The 19,711-nt window shown below is 40.2% G+C and overlaps 1 protein-coding gene across 3 annotated transcripts in view; it reads left to right on the top strand.

Annotated features, from left to right (window-relative positions):
- The window catches only part of GRID1 (glutamate ionotropic receptor delta type subunit 1), a 1,972,711-nt gene that overhangs the window by 427,070 nt on the left and 1,525,930 nt on the right, over window positions 1-19,711 (top strand). For all 3 annotated transcript variants that reach the window (XM_073596722.1, XM_073596723.1, XM_073596724.1), the window contains exon 3: window positions 2,855-3,139. In XM_073596722.1, the coding sequence (XP_073452823.1) occupies window positions 2,855-3,139 (285 nt within the window). The remainder of the gene's footprint in view (window positions 1-2,854; window positions 3,140-19,711) is intronic.

Here is a 19,711-nt window from a genome sequence, read left to right as displayed (position 1 = left end):
TTTCCACTGGAGCACAGTTGCAGACTCTGAAAGCATACAGTGATGCTAATTGCCTGCTCTTGGGACTTGAGTGATTTTTTTTTTTTTTTTTTTTTTGGGGGGGGGGGGGGGGAGAGAGACTTTTGCTGAATATGCAAAAAATGCTGTTTATTCTAGGAACCATACTTCATTGGGTTTTATTATTAGTATGATGCAAAAAAACAGCATGTACAAAAAGCCTTATACCAACAGTCTGTGTTTCCATTGTCTAATCACAGTATATAGCTAAGCTGGTATCACTTTGCTTGCTTTTGGTTATCACACATCATTATCTTATATTGTACACAACCAAGAAACTTAGATAAGAGATAAATGTTCACATCCAGTTGCTGCTAATTACTGTTATGTGTTCCCACATCAAGCTAAAGTGAAATATTAAAAGAATGCAGCGTAACCAATCAACTCCTTATACTTTAAACAATTAAATATAATGATACATAGTGTGTTACTGTGTATAATATAATACTGACATTGTGTGACCCTACTGAGTACTCTATTACAACAAATAAAGAATGACTCAATCTGAATACAATAAACAAATTAAAATGTGTGCATCAAAACATGCAGTCCTTTAAATCAAGTCCATAATAAAGTGAATTTATCCTCCAATTGTGCTTATATTAATGTAATGTGATCATCATTTGTGCTCCACAATTTGTCACACAATCTGCTTACCTAGAGAAATTGACCTACAATGTAAAATCATGATCAAATCAATATTCAAACATCACATTTGCTTTGTCCTTTATTTAGGGTATTCACCACCTATGGATCTCTCCAAACTTACCAACAAACCACCTCCTCTTTCTCAAAATACGGGGCTCCAGATACAAGATAACACTTCCCCTATCCCCATTTTTAGCTCAAAACCATTAAAAGGTTGTCACTGTGCATTATATTTAAACACTATCCTTTATTAAAACAAATACAAGCCACTCACAAAGTGCACTCAAAACCAGTGCACTGTGGTATGTTCACTTTAAAATATCTGTATCGCTCTATTAAGAGTAAAGCCTCACCTCACTAAAAAAATGCTGTCCATCCACTTCTGGGTTTAACAATGACCTCACAACTCTGTCCGAGGCTCTGCCCCTTGAAGAAGTCACTTGGTCTGTGCCGAAACACGTTAGGGTGCAGCTCGGGACATCATTACGCAAACCCATAAGTGGACAGACAGTGTTTTTCTACTGAGGTGTTGGTGATGCCTTACTCCTAAAGGGGTGATACAGATATTATAAAGTAAACATATCATGGTGTGCTTGTCTTTCACTTTATTTGTGAGTGGCTTCTATTTATTTTTAATAAAATGTGGTGTTTAAATATAATGTACAACAACAACCTTTTATTGTTTTTTAGCTAAAAACAGGGATTGGAGAAATGTTATACAGTATCTGGAGTCCAGTATTTTGAGAGAAAGGAGGTGGTCTGTTGGTGAATTTGGAGAGATCCATTGGAGATAGATTACCATGTGCTCTGCCCTGTATTTAAGTCATTCACTATTTTACACTATAGGTCAATTTGTCCAGATGAGCAGATTGTGTGACAGGTACTGGAGCCCTTTGGGATTAATTAAGTATTCCAAATCTGAAGTGGTAGTCATGGGATATATATATTGATCAAAAGAATAAGAGTGACAGCCCTGGAGCTTGCAGCTAAACTGACCCTGTTATGAAAATGAAATTTCTCACCTCTCTTGTGCCAGCACCATTGATCACCACTCTACTAAAAATAAAATGTCCACTACAGACCTTTCAGAAACCAGCACCTCAAGGAGTATCAATCCCCTGGTGCCCCTCTGCACTTAGTGTGCCTCCCACCAACCTCCATGGCTTTATAGAATGCAGTAGTGAAGTGGAGGTCAAGTGGGAGGATTCACTGAGGGCAATGGAGGATCAGCAGAGAAACACTCCAGGAAGTGTTGGTTTCTGTTAAAACTTCAGACAGTGAGTTCTCTTCAATGGAACTGTGTCCAGTAGTTCTCTCAGCCAGAGAAGTGAATTGTATGTTTTGCAAAAGGCTTGCTTTAAGATTAGTCATAAGAGGCAGCGCCTGTATAACTTTCATTCCAGTTTGTATTTTGTAGTAGCTTCAGTTTAATTATGACTGTATACAATTCATCTCTTGTTATCTAGAAAACAAATCATACCTGGTACATGTGATGGTCCAGACGACCTGAAATCTATTTAAATGAGATGACCAGGAAAGTTGAAATGATAGAATAGCTGTACAACTTTGTTCTGAATTTTAATAAAATCCAATGCTTTGCCCATAAAGGAAAACAAATAGGTTTTCGTTGAAGCCCCCTTCCCTAAGTACAAATACAGACTTTTCCTTCTCTTTGCTTCCAGGTCACCTAGCAATAGCAATAACAGTAAATTTTGTGTAATCTGTAAATCATCATAACTGGAGCTTACACAGGGCTTAAGATGGTCTCTCCATCCCCTTGTGACAGTGCTGGACCAATTACCAAGCACCAGAACAGTCAAATGAGAGGAAAAAGAGTGAATAATAGGTTTCTCTGAACTGGAAGTTCCAGACATTTTTGTTGCCCTCTGAAGCTGAACAGAACAGTTGTGGGGAAGTGAAAGAAAGGTGACTATGATCTGCTGGGGAACTGGACATAAACTAAAATGAACTTGGTGCCTTTACCAAAGGCTAAAATCAATTCAAAACTGATTTTCCAGTATTTGGTGGATGCTGAAGGCTGTTTTTAGAGGAAGACAGTTGAATGTTTTAGGATGAAGCATTGTGTTAAATATAGGAAGTTCATTTTGGAAGGAACGTATTTTTAATTGTGATGTTTTATTTTTTTCAGCTTGTGACTTGATGACACAAGGGATTTTAGCCTTAGTGACATCTACTGGTTGTGCCTCAGCAAATGCCCTTCAGTCGCTGACAGATGCCATGCATATCCCTCATATCTTTGTGCAACGCAACACAGCTGGATCTCCACGCACTGTCTGCCACTTTAATCCTAGCCTGGATGGAGAGGAATACACGTTGGCTGCTAGACCTCATGTTCGTCTCAATGATGTCATGTTGAAACTGGTCACTGAACTTCGATGGCAAAAGTTCATAGTATTTTATGACAGTGACTATGGTGAGTACATACTGATCTCTATAATGATATGTGTAATGATGGATATTGCACTGCACTTAATTTTGAAGAAGTGGACAGGTAGACAGACGGCTGCTGGGGCCATCAGGAATGGTAGCCATGACAGTTGTGTAACCTGTATTACACTTAAATTATATGTTTGGCCAAAACTTATTTTTCTTTTGGACAGAGTAGAGAAGGATTAGAACCCATGTTAGGTTTTTACTGATATCTGTGGTTCTATTAGAAAACGTTATCCTTTGCTGATGACAACCTACATGCAGTGAGGATAACTCTTTAACAGCAACACAAAAGCCAGAAAATTGCTTTTCTTTAGTAGAGTTGAGCAAGGATAGATCCTCTGTCAGCATTTAATTTCTGCCTGTGCCTCTGTTTTTGACCTTTTCTCTCTAAAGGAGCCCTGAATAACAGTAAAAACCTAACAGAAGGTCACTTCCTTCCCCACTCTATTCCTCTCTTTAAAAAAAGAAAAATTTTACTTGACATATACTTCATGAAAATTGAAAGGTATATTAAATAATGACTATAAAAAGACAGTAATAAACCTGACTGGTAATTAAAAATTTTAATAATGAGAAAACACGTGGAAGTGCAATTTATGTTGCTCCTACAGACACTGTATTCTTATCCCTTTATTGCAGAGGGAGCAGACAATGGGAAAAGCTATTCGGTACTTTTAGGCAACAACAATATTTCTTTACCTCTAAACAATTTTTGTTGTAGGCTTTCTGCTCCGCCTATTTTAGCTGTGCACAGTCTTATTTTTTACTTTTCTTTAGTCCAGTATTCTACACCCTACCAAAAAACAAAAATGTTTAATAAACAGTCAGGTAATGGGATCCAATGTATATATTCAAAGTATGGAGTGAATTTCAGCTTGTTCCTGATGAACCAGACGAAATTTGCTACATGGGTGGCCCTGTCAGCACCCCTCTGCTTGACAACCTTCAATTGAAAAATTAAAGGAGCCAGGCAGAAAATTGTTGGCTGAACAGAGCCTGCATTCATTTAGATGGAGGCACTGGGTATTTTGACAGCCAGTGGAGCGAGCTGTCAAAATACAATTGCCACTCCAAGAGGTTTGTCCATCTGTGCTATTTAAGAATCTGTGAGTCATGTAAAATGTATATATACGTATGGCCAGCTTTATTCTCTGAATAGGGCTTCTCTGCGGAAAATAGATTTTAAAAGAATGGTTAGATTTGTATACTAATTTTAATTATGCCATTCTGTAAGAATCCAAGAAAATGTACCTGTGAATAAAATTATAAAGGTACTTTGCTTGAGTTGATGGGTTCAATTTATGGAAAAGAAAATAGTTTTCATGGCCTGAAACCTTCCAGAGCTGTCTTTAAATCCTGCATTGCTGTAAAAGTGTTGCATCAGGAACAGGAGTCTTAAATCAGCCCAATGTAAAGTTCTTCAAACTGCTCCCACTGTTGGTGGCCAGAAACAGCTGTTGCGTACCAAAGCATGGGAGATTGCAGGCCGTGCAGCTGGGATCATTAGTATAGGTAACCAATTACTCAATCAATTATAGTGGCATCTTTTCAGAGACTGTGGGAATACCAATGTGCATATTCTTTAATGGAAACCAGAACTATGAGAAAAACATAGACTGCTATTGCTGAAAACAAAAATCCAGGCACACAGACCAGAGGCCAAGAAAAAAAAGAAAAAAAAGTCAAAAAGAAAAATTATATGTAGCTGTGGCTGCTGCTGTCCAAAACTCATAGACAAATGAGGACAGAAGATATAATCAAAGGGGTGAACAGCGCTGATCAGCAGAAATAAATAGGACCCTCAGAGGCAAAGTAAAAACATTTTATTATTGTTAAAAAAATAATAAAATGTTCACCAAAGCATACAGCAGTCAATTGATGGTCACGCAGAGACTTGGATTAAAAAACTAACAGTACCTGGAGGCTGAAACTGCATGGATGACACAGGGGCCTAGGGAAACCCAGCACAAAGCCATTGGACAAAGAACACAGGAGCACCGCTGGTGGGGGGGCCCGCTGTTCACACCTTTGATTATATCTGCCATTGCTGACCATTTTCTGAAAATGCTAATGCTTGGTAGGCTGTCAGCAACCCTAAAACATAAGCATGTTCAGGTCCTAAAAATTCTGAATCTAGAGCAACTTGTATTTTTTTTAGAGAGGTTCCAAATAGCAGCCTATGCATTTCTCTCTGCACAGATTTCCATTGTATGACTAAAAAAACTATAAAGCTAATTTTATCTGTATAGTTCAAAAGCTATGCTATACTTGTGTATTTCTCTGCTAATGTGTCTGTCAGAAAGTGTCTGCATTTAAAGTGGTGGAACAGATAGCATGCTGGGTAGGATAAAGTAAAAACTCAGCAGGTACATTAGAGAGTTTTGAAGTGTTGAAAATGTAATGTTTATTAATATTTAAAAGTAAATATGCTTGCTTACTATTAATACAAACAGATAACCAGCAAGTCCAATGAAATGTTAAGTAAATGTAACATTTTGTCTACTTAGAGTGTGATACAATTCTTAAAACCTTAAAAGTTTTGGTACTTTAGTGGCCCCACCTGTGACATTTACGAATCTACAATGTGTTGATTGCACTGCCAGGAACCCTGCTAAAGTTCAAGGTTTCATGTGTTTTTTTTTTTTATTATTTTCTGGAGGCTTATATATTTTATTTACCTATGCTAAGTTGCCTACAGACATTCAGTCATTGTCCTTCTTCTACTTCTTCATTGTCCTTTTATAGGAAACAACATAATTACTGAAAGCACATTAGATTGCTATTATGGCACTACTATTTTCTTGTACTGCTCATATCGCTCGCTCAAACTAGACATTTTCCAACATGCCCAATGAATATTTTGTCCAACTTGTGTGGTCATTTTCCTTATGCTGTCTACAAAATTAAAATTGATGCTGCCCTCTTGTGCATAATAGTAGTTTTCGCAACTAATAAATGAACAACCTGCTAAGATCGCTGATTAACTGAGAAAGTATGAACTTTAATAACCACATGCAACTGCAATGTCTGGAGACCCATTTAACAGGTCAGGACAAAGGTTCAGTGATATTTGGCCATGTTATAGAGTGATAAAAATGGGGATTTGTAAACTGTCATAGGTTCTGCTGCAAAATGCCCAGTCCCATTTACCCTATTAATACCGCCTGCTTAATACCATAGCATCAAATTATCATCTTGTGAGCAGTTTTTTAATCTGACCCAAAGCTAGGCATATCCAGGCTGTAGACCTGGGGTCTTCAAGCTGTGGCCTGAGTGCCGGATGCGGCCTTTTGCTAGCCTTCATCTGTCCCTTGGGCCACTATTCCTCTCACTCATATTAGGCACTATTCCTTCCAATGACACCAATAGCAGGGCATAATTCCTGCCACTGACACTAATGATGGGGCTCTATTTCTCCCAGTAATACCAATGATGGGACACTATTCCTCTTAGTAATACCAATGATGGACAACTATTTCTCCCACTAACTGCAGGCACTACGTAACTGACCACTAACCCTGAGGCAATGTTTATTCTCACTGAGGCTGTGCCTGGGACATTTTATACCCTCACTGGCCACAGTCCAGCCCCACTAAAGTCTGAATTGCAGTAAACTGGTCCTTTGTTTTGAAAAGTTTGGAGACCCCTGCTATAGACCATTTTTGTTATGATACACCATCATGTTATTTTTTTGGTGTTTAAAAAACACATTCATGGTGCCCTGAAGCTTTAGGATTAGTGGGTATGGGCTAAGTTCAATAAGAGAGCAACTGTGGGTCTCTAGGAGTCTATGGGATGAACTGCGGGCTGTAGACGGCTGCAGGCTCAGGGAAGAGCTAGAAGGAAACTCTGCAGGTACAAAAGGCAAGGAGAGCAGTGCCATCTGAATGCAGTATTACAATTGATTTAATGGTAACAAAGAATATGTACACTCACAGAATAAAAATAGGGAGTACTGTAAAACGCTGACCTTCCTAATTTTATTCTGTGAGTGTACATATTCTTTGTCATTAAATCAATTTTTTTGGTGTTACCCAGGGTGATCTTATAAAATATCTCCTGAAACCGGTATTAGTCGCTTATTAACATTTCTATAATGGAAGTGCCAGTTGCTAATATTTAGCTTACCAATCATTAGGTGTGGTGGCTGCATTAGTTTTTTTTTTTTAGGCTTCTTCCTTCTGTTTTTACCTGGTGATCTGGCCAGTAACACAATTCCTGCGTTATATAGACACCACTCTGGGTAAAGAATCACAGGGGAGCACCTTTGGATATCAGCATTGTCAGTCTGGCAGGAGAGGAGTGTTAGATGTACTAGCAGATTTAGATATGTTAACAAATTAAAACTAAACACCAGCTCACATTGCAGTTATCACAACCATTTTTTGGGGAGGTTTATGTTTTACATGAATACATAAAATCTGATCATTGTAAGCACCCCTGTCAGTGGTAAATGGTCTCTAAACTGCTACATTTGCAGGAGAGCTTGTTCTGTTGAAAAACAACAGACTTACTGGCCAGATCACCATGTGAAAATGAAAGAAATCAAGTCTATGAAAGAAAACAAATGCAGCTATCACATCTAAGAATTGGTAAGCTGCAATATTATACATTTTCGTTTTGGGTTTGCAGTAAACTGTCAGCGCTATATAAATCCTGTAGAATAATTAGGGATGAGCTGAACACCCCCTGGTTCTGTTCGCACCAGAACATGCAAACAGGCAAAAAATGTGTGCGAACATGCGAACAGCGTTAAAGTCTATGGGACACAAACACAAAAAAATCAAAAGTGCTCATTTTAAAGGCTTGTATGCAAGTTATTGCCATAAAAAAGTGTATGGGGACCCAAGTACTGCCCCAGGGGACATGCATCAATGCAAAAAAAAGTTTTTAAAACAATCGTTTTTTCAGGAGCAGTAATTTTAACAATAAAAGCAAAATATTCCTTTAAATATCATTCCTGAGCGGTCCCCTTAGTCTGCCTGTAAATTAGTGCATCTTTCCGATGTGTTTTACAGTCCCACAGCAAAATTACATTTCTAAAGGAAAAAATGTCATTTAAAATTGCTTGTGGCTGTAATATATTGTCGACCCGGTAATATAGATTAAAATCAACTGAAAAAATGGTGTGTTGTCCCCCCAGTCCATACCAGGCCCTTCAGGTCTGGTATGAATTTTAAGGGGAACCCGCGCCAAAATTTTTTAAAAAATGGCGTGCCCCCCAAAATCCATACCAGACCCTTATCCGAGCATGCAACCTGGCAGGCCAGGATAGGGGGGGATGAGTGAGCGCCCACCCTCCTGAACCGTACCAGGCCACATGCCCTCAAAATGGGTCCCCCCCAAAGCACCTTGTCCCCATATTGATGGGGACAAGGGCCTCATCCCCACAACCCTTGCCTGGTGGTTGTGGGCGTCTGCGGGCGGGGGGCTTATCGGAAGCTAGAACCCCCTTTAACAAGGGGGCTCCGAGATCCCACCCCCCATGAGAATGAGTATGGCAATCGTGGGTACCCGGCAGTGACGCGGCAGGTGCACGCCCCCTAGGCGGCCGGGAAGCCCAGGACGTCAGATGACGCCCGACCAGGATGGAGATCCCTCCTGCGGAAGTCATTTGTCTATGGGCGGGGTGGGAAGTGGTTAAAAAAAAGTGTTCCGCAATGTCTATCCATCTTCAATCATGAAAAATAGAAAAAAAAAAGCTCTGCCTCGATGGGAGGCGTCCTGTCGACTGCTGTCTCTGTGAAAGCTGTTATATAGGCAAGGACGGGGCCACCCAGTGACGTAAAACGGGTGACCCGCCCCCTCTAATGTCACATGCTGGGTGGTCCTGTCCTTACCTATATAACAGCTGTCACAGCCAAGAGAGGGGTGCAATGTACTCCTACTCATTCACATGGGAGGGCGGCATCTGGGGGCTCCCTTGTTAAAGGGCACTTCCAGATTCTGATAAGCCCCCCACCCACAGACCCCCACAACCACCGGCGAGGGTTGTGGGGATGAGGCCCTTGTACAAGGTGCTTTGGGAGGGACCTTTTTCCATAAAATCTACAGGCACATACCTTGATGTCCTACATCCATGATTCAAAACATATCTATTGCTTCTGTCCTACGTCCATACAGACTGTAGGTCATGACACAGGAAGGAGTTGACCAGCCAATCTCATTAGCACACACCCTGCATCATCCACTCACAGCTGCACGTTTTTTTTTTTTAAATGAAATTCAATCAATCAGTGATCACCCTTCTCACTAAATACATGAATGCTTTATTGGTGCATAGGGGAGCTGGAATTTAGAAAAAAAAACTGTGAACTTAGCCTTTAACCACTTCCCGCCTGGCCTATATCAAAATGACAGCCAGGCGGTGGTTCAGTTATCCTGACTGAGAGTCCAGCAGAATAACTGCCGGTGTGCACCCGTGGGGGGCGCGCATTGTGGTGATCGGTGATGCGGCATGTCAATCTGACACACTGCTACACCGATCTCGGTAAGGAGCCTCTGACAGAGGCTCTTTACCATGTGATCAACCGTGTCCAATCATGGCTGATCACAAAGTAAGCAGGAAGAGCTGTTGATCGGCTTTTCCTCACTAGCATCTGACAGACATGAGTAGAGGAGAGGGGGGGTCTGTGCTAATTGTTTATTAGCGCAGCCCACCCACAGATGCCCGCCCAGGACCACCAGGGATGCCCAAAAAGGTACCCCAAAAGGTATGCCACCCTGGACCACCAGGCAGATGGCAATAAGTGCCCAGGCAGATGGCAATCAGTCCTGAGCAGCAATGCCTGCCAGTGCCATTAGTGATGGCTATCAGTGCCATCTATCAGTGCCACATATCAGTGCCCAGCAGTGCCGCCTATCAGTGCCACCCATAAGTACAGCCTTTCAGTGCCCATCAGTGTCACCTATCAGTGCCCACCAGTGCCACCCATGAGTGCCCATCAGTGCCGCCTATCAATGCCCATCAGTGCTGCCTATCAGTGCCCATCGTCAGTGCCACCTCATTAGTGCCACCTCATCAGTGCCGCCTTATCGGTGCCCATCAGTGATGGAGAAAACTTACTCATTTACAAAATTTTATAACCGAAACAAAAAACTTTTTTTTCACGCGTTTCGTTTTTTTAAATTTGTTTAGCAAATAATAAAAACTGCAGAGGTGATCAAATACCACCAAAAGAATGCTCTATTTGTGGGAACAAAATGATAAAAATTTTGTTTGGGTACAGTGTAGCATGACCGCGCAATTGTCATTTAAACAGCGACAGCGCTGAAAGCTGAAAATTGGCTTGGGCAGGAAGGGCGGTAAGTGCCTGGTATTGAAGTGGTTAAAGGCCCCTTTATAATATCACCCAGTAAAACACAAATGTTTAGCAGAAAAACTATTTTTGGTCTGGCACTGTAAGTATTTCTATAGTTTGAGCTATTCTTGGGTGCCTATTGAAGGAATCCTTGCTGTGTGGGAGCTATCTTACCAGAGCTATTGCACTTGTTTGACGTTTTCCTTCATCTGAGTACACATGCAAGTCGAAAAGTTCCCAGCGCATATTTGATTATGTTGTTGTGGAGTTCATTCAGGGCTTGTGAGTACTAGTAGGTTATGCTGTATGTCTATTATTTGCTTCAATAATTTCTGTAATAATGAGATTATTTCAAAGCATAAAGCATCTTTCTCAAGAGCACCATTCAACAATCAAACAACTAATGGAGCAGGGGCTTAAAGGGTAAAACAAATGTGAAGATGTTCTGTATATAATTTCTTTGACTGCACAAATTAAATGTAAAGTTTAGGTGAATAGAAATATTACATATTAATATTCTAAACAAAAAAAATATACATTTCTGTGCTCAGTGCAAAAACAAAAATCTATGTATAATACAACGGCAGCACACAGAAATACCAGATAGAAAACGTGCTACACTTTAAAAATAAAAAAATAAAACATATTACCAAAACAAAACATTGTGAGGAAATCAATATACAAACAATACTGTGTCAATAGAAAAATTCAATAAAGTTCACCTATGTGAAAAAGTGCAATTTTTGTTTTAGTGCAATATGTATAGTTCCACTGCAATTGATCACAAACTGTGTGAATGATCACAAAGGAGACAGGTGATGTTAAAATATCCACATCACAGTTGTCATATAGAAAAGGGATGAGGAGTGCTAATTATTGTCTCTATTGTTGTTGAGACAATAGTTCTCTAGCTGGTATGGAATACAAAACTCCTCTATCCAAAAGTGAATTATTGCCGCAGTAACTCGGTTCATCAGAGAGATGCATTTTATTAAGTCTCAGCACAGAACAAAGTCCACTTGCAACAGATGATGATTGAGCAGAGTATTTGTAAAAATTACAATGAACAGCAGTCTTCACAGTCCCATTCGTCATTCATGTCATAGCAAGCATAGAGACATTACAATCCAGCGTAATATGTCCCGTCTATAATATGCACCTAGGTAGCTTTCATGCATGCAATAATATGTGTTATATCCTATACCTATGCTTCCATAATGTTTTTAACAGCTGAAAACGTCACCTTAAATACCGGTGTTTGACACTGGAGAGGTTTCTGATTGGCTGACCAAACACTTTCGATATTAACATGAAAAGACCCTACTTGTAACTACTGGCAATATCATTTAAGGTCTCTAAAATGTTTATTAGCTAAACAAGTCACCATTTCCAATGAATACCCCCTCAAGTCTAATTACCATTAGGGATGGGCGAACGGTTCGGCCCGAGCATGAGTTGGGGCCAACATTTGCCTGTTCAGATGTTCGCCGAACGCCCGAATATGCAGGGTGTTTGCCGGGTGTTCTTCCCGATTAACATCCTGCAATGCACTGAGCGCTGCATAGTGCATTCTACACCCTGATTGGGCAAAGCTTTGTCCAATCAGGGTGCAGAATGCACTGTGCAGTACAGTGTAAGCTGATTAAGAAGCAGGGCCGAGAAGCTGCTTGCAATGTCCTTAACAACCGATGAGTCATCTGCTGTCAGTGGGTTTCCCCGCTGACAGCTGAACAATGAAAAACGGCATGGGGCTCCCCCAGTCCATACCAGGCCCTTCAGATCTGGTATGGATTTGGAGGGGAACACCTCCAAACAAAATGTGGCCCCCCCTAAAAACATACCAGACCCTTATCTGGGCATGCATCCTGGCAGGTCAGGAAAGGGGGGGCAAGCGAGTGCCCCCCTCCTGAACCATACCAGGCCACATGCCCTCAACATGAGGGGTGGGTGCTTTTGGGCCCCAAAGCACCTTGTCGCCATGTTGATGGGGACAAGGGCCTCATCCCCACCGTGGCCAGTGGTTGTGGGGGTCTGCAGGCGGGGGACTTATCGGAATCTGGAAGCCCCCCCATGTGAGTATCAGGTACACGGTATGCCTATCCATTCACCAAAAAAGTGTCAATAAGTAATAAACATAAGAGGCAAGTTTTTGACAATTCCTTTATTAAAAAATAAAAAAATTTAAAATTGTATCCCTCGATGTCAATTTATTGTCAATCACGCCGCCTACTGTCCCAAAAACTAAAAAAAATCAAAAACATTCCCGCTTCCTGGGAGGCCTCCCACCAAATGCCTGCTCTACGCTTTGACATTTCTTATATAGGTAAGGGGCGGGCTGCCTGGCATCGCCACATGGTGGTACCACCCTCTTCTGACGTCCCATGCCCAATATGCACCAGTCTGTGACATTAGAAGGTGGCAGTGCCACCCGGTGATGTAGCCAGGTGGCCCTGCCCTTTACCTATATAAGGAATGTCAAAGTGCAGAGCAGGCATTAGGCGGGAGGCCTCCCAGGAGGCAGGAGAATTTTTTCATTTGTTGGGACAGTGGGCAGCATGATTGACGATGGATTTACATCGAGGGACACTATATTTTTATTTTTTAATAAAGGAATTATCAAAAACTTGTCTCTTGTGGTTATTACTTTTTTGGTGAATGGGTAGGGGTTCTATGTACCCGATACCCATTCACATGGGGGCGGGATCCAGATTTCGATAACCCCTCCATCCGCAGACCCCTCAACCACTGACCATGGTTGTGGGGATTAAGTCCTTGTCCCCATCAACATGGGGACAAGGTGCTTTGGGGTGGGGGGGAAGAGCCCCCTCTTCCCTAAAGCACCCACCCCCCCATGTTGAGGGCATGTGGCCTGGTATGGTCCTGGAGGGACCTGACCTGCCAGGCTGCATGCCCAGGTAAGGGTCTGGTATGGATTTGGGGGGGGGGGGCACGCCATTTTTTTTTTATTTTGACGTGGGGTTTCCCTCCAAATCCATTCCAGGCCCTTTTCCATACCAGATCCAAAGGGCCTGGTATGGACTGGGGGTGGGACTCCACACCGGTTTTTTCTTTATTTTTTCAATACCTGGGTGGCAGCAATTGCAACCAAGAGTCATTTTAAATGTGATTTGACTTTTTTTTTTTTTTAGAAATTTTATTTTTGCTGCAGCATGTTTTATGCATGCTACAGATGAGCCACTTTACAGGCACATTAAGGGTACTCACCAGGCACTATATATATTTTTTATTTTTTATTTTTATTGTTACACTTTAAGCATAATTAAAATCACTGCTCCTAAAAAAAAAATAGTTTTACATTTTTTTAATTTTTTAATTTTTTTATTGATACATATCCCCCAGTGCAGTATCCAGCCCCATATCCCTTTTTTGGCCAATTACTTGCATATAAGCCTTCAAAATGGGCACTTTTGATTTTTCCTGTTCGGCTCCCATAGACTTCAATGGGGTTCACTGTTCGGATTAGAATATTTCCCCGATTTGGAAGTTCTGCTGCGAACCAAACAGGGGAGTCATAAATAAATACTTATTAAATGGTCAACTTGCATTCTTTATCACCCTTAGGTATGTAAACAATGTACCCTTTGAAATGTTTAATTATAATGGCCCTCAAGGGCCAAGGTGGTCTTGCATAAAATTAACATAGCAAAGAGTATTGGCTATTCTTTTGTTATGTAGAATATAGCTGGTTTGGTCAGACCCTGGAATGTCCTATGGATAGAATGTCCTACAATGACCAGTGCTCACACACTCCTTACTAGGTGGATACGATCTCAAACAAGATCATAAACACTTAGCTGACACATAGCCATACCCCATTAGATGCAACTCCACTCAATATGGCTCCACACTGATGTCATATAAGGCTATATGGATCCTCACCATTGTCATATAGGGCTCCTCATGAACATCAGATATGGCACATGGTTAAAAAAAAAAAGGAAGGACAGAAACTCATAGTGCAACCCATTAAAATCCAGACAAATGTATTATGCTATTGCACTTGCATGAAAGGATGGAAAAAAATCGCAATATATAGAATCAATAATGACACCGCTGAAACTTCCGCTAGTGTGCTTGATGACACCACAGGCAATAAACTCCACCAACTGAATTTCCACTAAACAATCATCGTCGGGGAAGGAGATCGAGAAGAGTGGTGCCATCTTTAAGGCTCGGTTCACACTAGGGGCGGCACGACTTGCAGGTCGCCTCACCGAGGTGACCTGCACACGACATCCACGGCGACTTGCAAAACGACTTCTGTATAGAAGTCTATGCAAGTCGCCTCAAGTCGCCCCAAAAGAAGTACAGGAACCTTTTTCTAAGTCGGAGCGACTTGCGTCGTTCCTATTAGAATGGTTCCATTGTACAGAACGGGAGGCGACTTGTCAGGCAACTAGGTCGCCTGACAAGTCGCCCCTGTGTGAACCGGCACTTATTGTGTACATTGCGATTGTTTCCATTCTTTCATGTGAGCGCAATAGCATAATACATTTTACTCTATTTTAATGGGTTCACTATGAGTTGCTGTCCTTCCTCTTCTTTTTAAACCATGTGCCATATCTGATATTCATATGGAGCCCTATATAACATTGGTGAGGAGCCTTATATGACAAATGTGTGGTGCCATATTGAATGGAGTTGCACCTAATGGTATATGGCTGTGTGTCAGCTAAGCTTTTGTGATCTCATTTGTTTGAGATCCTATGTTGAGATCCTACGTGTGTGAGCACTGATGGTGTGGATACTTTAAAAGCACTTGTCTCCTTTTTTGTGATCATTTGCTCAGTTTGTGTTGATTTGCAGTAGACCTATGTACTTCACTGGAACAAATAACCTTTTTTCACATTGGTGGCCTTTATTGAATATTTCTAGTGACACAGTATTGTTTGTATATTGATTTCCCCGCAATCTTTTGTATCGTTAATATGATTTTTTTTAAAGTGATAGTGCACCTTTTCTGAGTAACCCTTATTTACAATACAGTCTTAAAGCAGAGGTCCAAGTTCCTCTTTATAGATTTACCAGGATATTCCTTATTGTGCTTTTTGAAAAAAGTTGTGATTGCAGTGCCCTGTTCTTCACTGCAATTGTAGTCTGTAGATCTGTTGTATAGTTACTATTTGCATGCATAAAATTGTATGGATCAGAAGCAAAAAGAGCACAAGCCAGAACCGTTTTGCCAGGGGCTCATGGAAGTGTTGTGTTTCCTAAATAAGATGTAACACATGTTGGATATTAAGCTAAAGAAATATGACAAATTAAATGTCAGATTATGTATCAATGAAATGATGGCACTTCTCATGTCATTTCAATTAAAATGGACCTTCACCCCAGAAAAATAAAAAAAAGTAAATGCTGCTCTACATACTGAAAAGGAAAATATAATTTCATGGTATATTCATAGGAGTATTTTGCTAAAAATGAACTTAGTACTCTGTTTTTTTTTTTTTTAATAAATATTGACAAATGGACAAAATGTTTAAAAAACAATTTTTTTGTTATTTTATACATAATTATTTTTTAAAACGTTAAATGAGTGTATATTTACACACCGCATTGCACTGTGAAAGTAGAAGTCTGCCGGTTTCAGCTGTCACTGTACTTCTCTGTGTGAGGCTCAACAACTGCAGCCTACAAGTTTGTTTGTAAAAACACACCTCACGTGATCATCACAACTGACTGTCATCGTGAGCAAATGATGAAGAACCATGCTGACTGGTTCCTGATCATTAGTAATGACCAACAGCTGTCAGTGACAGTGCAGTTTCAGAATGAATGCTCACTCCCAGCTCTACAATGGAATGCTGATTAATGTTCTCTCCGCATGGGGAACAATGATACACAGATTGTGGTTGTTGTGCTTTTCTTTTTTTTACCTGATTGTGGAGATTTCCCCTAACCTCATGTGTGACCTTTGGAACAGGAACTTAAGGGAATACTCGGTTATACAAAGCAATTATAGCATTTGTTTTTAGCAGGCTGGGGAAGTTGCAAAACCTCTATCCAATTTTTTTTATTGAATCTTTATTAGGGTTAATTGTTTCCCCTACTGTGTGGTGACAGGACAGGAAGTAAGGTGAAATCTCCTCAGTGTGGAAACAAACAATGGAGGCAAAAAAAAATGGAGGCCCTAACCTTTATCTATGCAATAAATAATGTATGAAGGAAAATAAAATACATTTTATTTGGAGTTAAACACATTTCTGCGCTTATTGCACATGAGAGCCTGGGAAAATTGAAGTCACTTAATACTTCCATTTCCAATATTTTTTTCAAGCTGGCTTTGTACCTTTTAAAGCCACAACACCTTAATTTTTCCTTTTATCAGTCTAAGTACTTAGTATGTTTTCCATTCAGCCATTCTGTAAAGCAAGGTGAAAATGAAATATTGTAGCTTAAGCCCAGCAACCCAATGACATTTTCTCAATTCACAGCTGTTTTCCAGGGTTAAAATTCAGAAAGTGATGAATTGTGTGTAATTTAGACATTTGATAAAAAAAATAAGATATAAGGTAATACTTCTTTGTAAAAGTGATTCATGAGTTTGCAGGAGGGAAATCATCCAGTGTTACTATTTTTCTACTTTGTTTTCACTTTAATGCTAGAGATTAATTGACTGTCCTAGGTCACTAAACCAACTTCATTGCCTGAGCTGGCACAATAAAGAAGATGTCCTGAATTCTAGCCTTAAACCCTGCAGACCCTTGGATGATGGATTGTCTCATTACTAGAATGTATTGGGGCTACCACTTGAGAATCTTGTGAAACATTGTCCTTATGACTGAAAGCACCAACTCTCTGTCTCTGCACTGTGGGGTGGAGATCCCACCAGATACACTTCATGAATACCATTAATCTCTGGCTTGTCATCCTAGATCTGTACTGTTCTACATGTAGACAGCTGTAAACATCGGTTGGATTAATTAGTGTCCATTCTGTAGCACTGGTGAGGAAGTGATGGAGGTTAGCAGCTTTTTTGTGTTGCCTATAGCATTAAGTATGTATAGGAATATGTAGAGTAAATGTATAGTGGATTTTGTATTCCTTTTCATGAGATTGGAGTTTAATTAATTAATTAAAAAAAAACGTATGTGTAATAGTGAAATGTGATGCTGGAATCCATGGCAATTACTAAAATTAATAGTTAAAAAATAAAATGACAAATCTCTGGGTCTTTTGTCTAGGCCAACCAAACTTATTACTTATGTGCTGCCATTACTCTTAAACGTGCAAAAAAATAAATAAAAAATAGGTCCTGCTATACAACTGCTGCAATCACCAATGTGTATGTTCAGCACCTAATGGAAAAAAGGCCCCCTGTTTTTTTTAATCCAAAACGCCTGTGAAATAACTCATTGCTGACATCATCATTGTATTCCAATAATCATGAATGAGTTTGCAAGGTCTTTTTTATGCCCGATAGGCTATTGTGATGCCAGAACAGAGGGTGTCTAGTCATTGACACATGCAAGGAAAATCTCCACTGCCTACAATTAAAAATGATATCCTTTAAGATAATTTTTTTAAAATTTGGTTTGTTATTGAATCCATGTTAGATGGTCAGATTTTGTGTTGGTCCACTTTAAAGGAAACTAAGTACTAGGAGTACAGCGAGACTGACTACTTGTTTTCAAAATACTATGCCTCTGGTTTTCATGCTAACCTAATGGCTTTAGGCTTTTTAAATTCACTGACTTGGAGCACGTTTGTAGAATGGATGTTCTGACTTTCCTAATTTGCATGTTTGTCTCAGGTCAGTGCCTTGAAACGTATCTAAACCTCAAAACAATAATGTAATGTGTCTGCAGCTTACCAATCCTTAGTTGTGGTGGCTGCATGACATTTAACTTTTCAGGGAAAGAACGTTTTTAGCAAGTACAGAAAATACCTGTTGATCTTGCCAGAAATGCAGTGTCCTCTTCATTTCTTGTGAGCTTAAAATGTAACTAAAGGCAAAACTTTTTTTTTTTAATTTTCATTGTCAACTTTTTCTGCCATCTGTGTCCCACTAGGGAGATTTCCCTTATTTCCCTTTATTTCCTGTCCCCTAGCCAAGACAAAAATTGAGAAGAATTCTCCCCTAAGAGTGGGAATCCTGCAGTGTCTCCAGGGTCACCAGAATTAGTGTCCTCACTGGAAGATTTCCCCTCTATCACTGTCCTGGTGTCCACCTAAAATTTGGAATTTTCTTTACTTTAACTTTCAAAGATAATGGTAAACAGGACAAATAGAAAGCGTTTATCTCCATAATGGGGGCACATACAGCAATAACAACTGACAGGGGATCTAATCCCTCTCTACTCTGTTCAAAACATAAAATCGCCTTAAGTTACACCTTAACAGAAAGCAAAATAATCTTTTCTTTGTTGTCTTCACTACTAATTCCCATCAGCCCTAATGTAATGGCAATGAAAAAAAGATGACGTACAGTGGGGAAAATCATTATTTGATCCCCTGCAAATTTTGTACGTTTGCCCACTTACAAAGAAATTAAGGGTCTTTCATTATTTTCATCGGTGTATTTTAAATGATAGAGATAGATTATCAACCAAAAATCCAGAGAAAACACGATACAAATGTTATAAATTGAGTTGCAGTTCAATAAGTAAATTAGGCATTTGATTCCTAAGCAAAACATGACTTAGTACTTGTTGGCAAGCACAGTGGTAAGACGTTTCTTGTAGTTGGTTACCAGGTTTGCACAGATCTCAGGAGGGATTTTGGTCCACTCTTCTTTATATATCTTCTCTAAATCCTTAAGGTTTCTTGGCTGTCACTTGACAACTCAAAGTTTCAGCTCTCTCCATAAATGTTTTATAGGATTAAGGTCTGGAGAATAGACTACTTCATGACCTTAATGTGCTTTTTCTTAGCCACTCCTTTGTTGCCTTGGGGGTATGATAAGGTTCTCATCCAAGCTTTTACAATACATTGCCGCATCCATTGGCAAAGTCAGCCTGTACATTTAGCAGAGAAACGGCCCCAAAGCATAATGGTTCCACCTCGTGGAATGTTAATGTTTGACTGTAGGGATGGTGTTCTTAGGGTCCAATCAATCCATGGTTGCATATTGTGTTACCAATGTTTTTTTGGTGACTGTGATGACTGTAGTCCCAGCTGCCTTGATATCATTAACAAGCTCCTCCCGTGTAGTTCTAGGCTGATCCCTCACTTTTCTCGTGATCATCCTTAACCCATGAGGCAAGATCGTGCATGGAATTTCAGAC

Source organism: Aquarana catesbeiana, linkage group LG08 (assembly GCF_042186555.1).
Source record: "Aquarana catesbeiana isolate 2022-GZ linkage group LG08, ASM4218655v1, whole genome shotgun sequence".
Lineage (NCBI taxonomy): Eukaryota > Metazoa > Chordata > Amphibia > Anura > Ranidae > Aquarana > Aquarana catesbeiana.
Note: the sequence above shows the minus strand (reverse complement) of the source record. Positions and strands in the feature narration are given on the sequence as shown.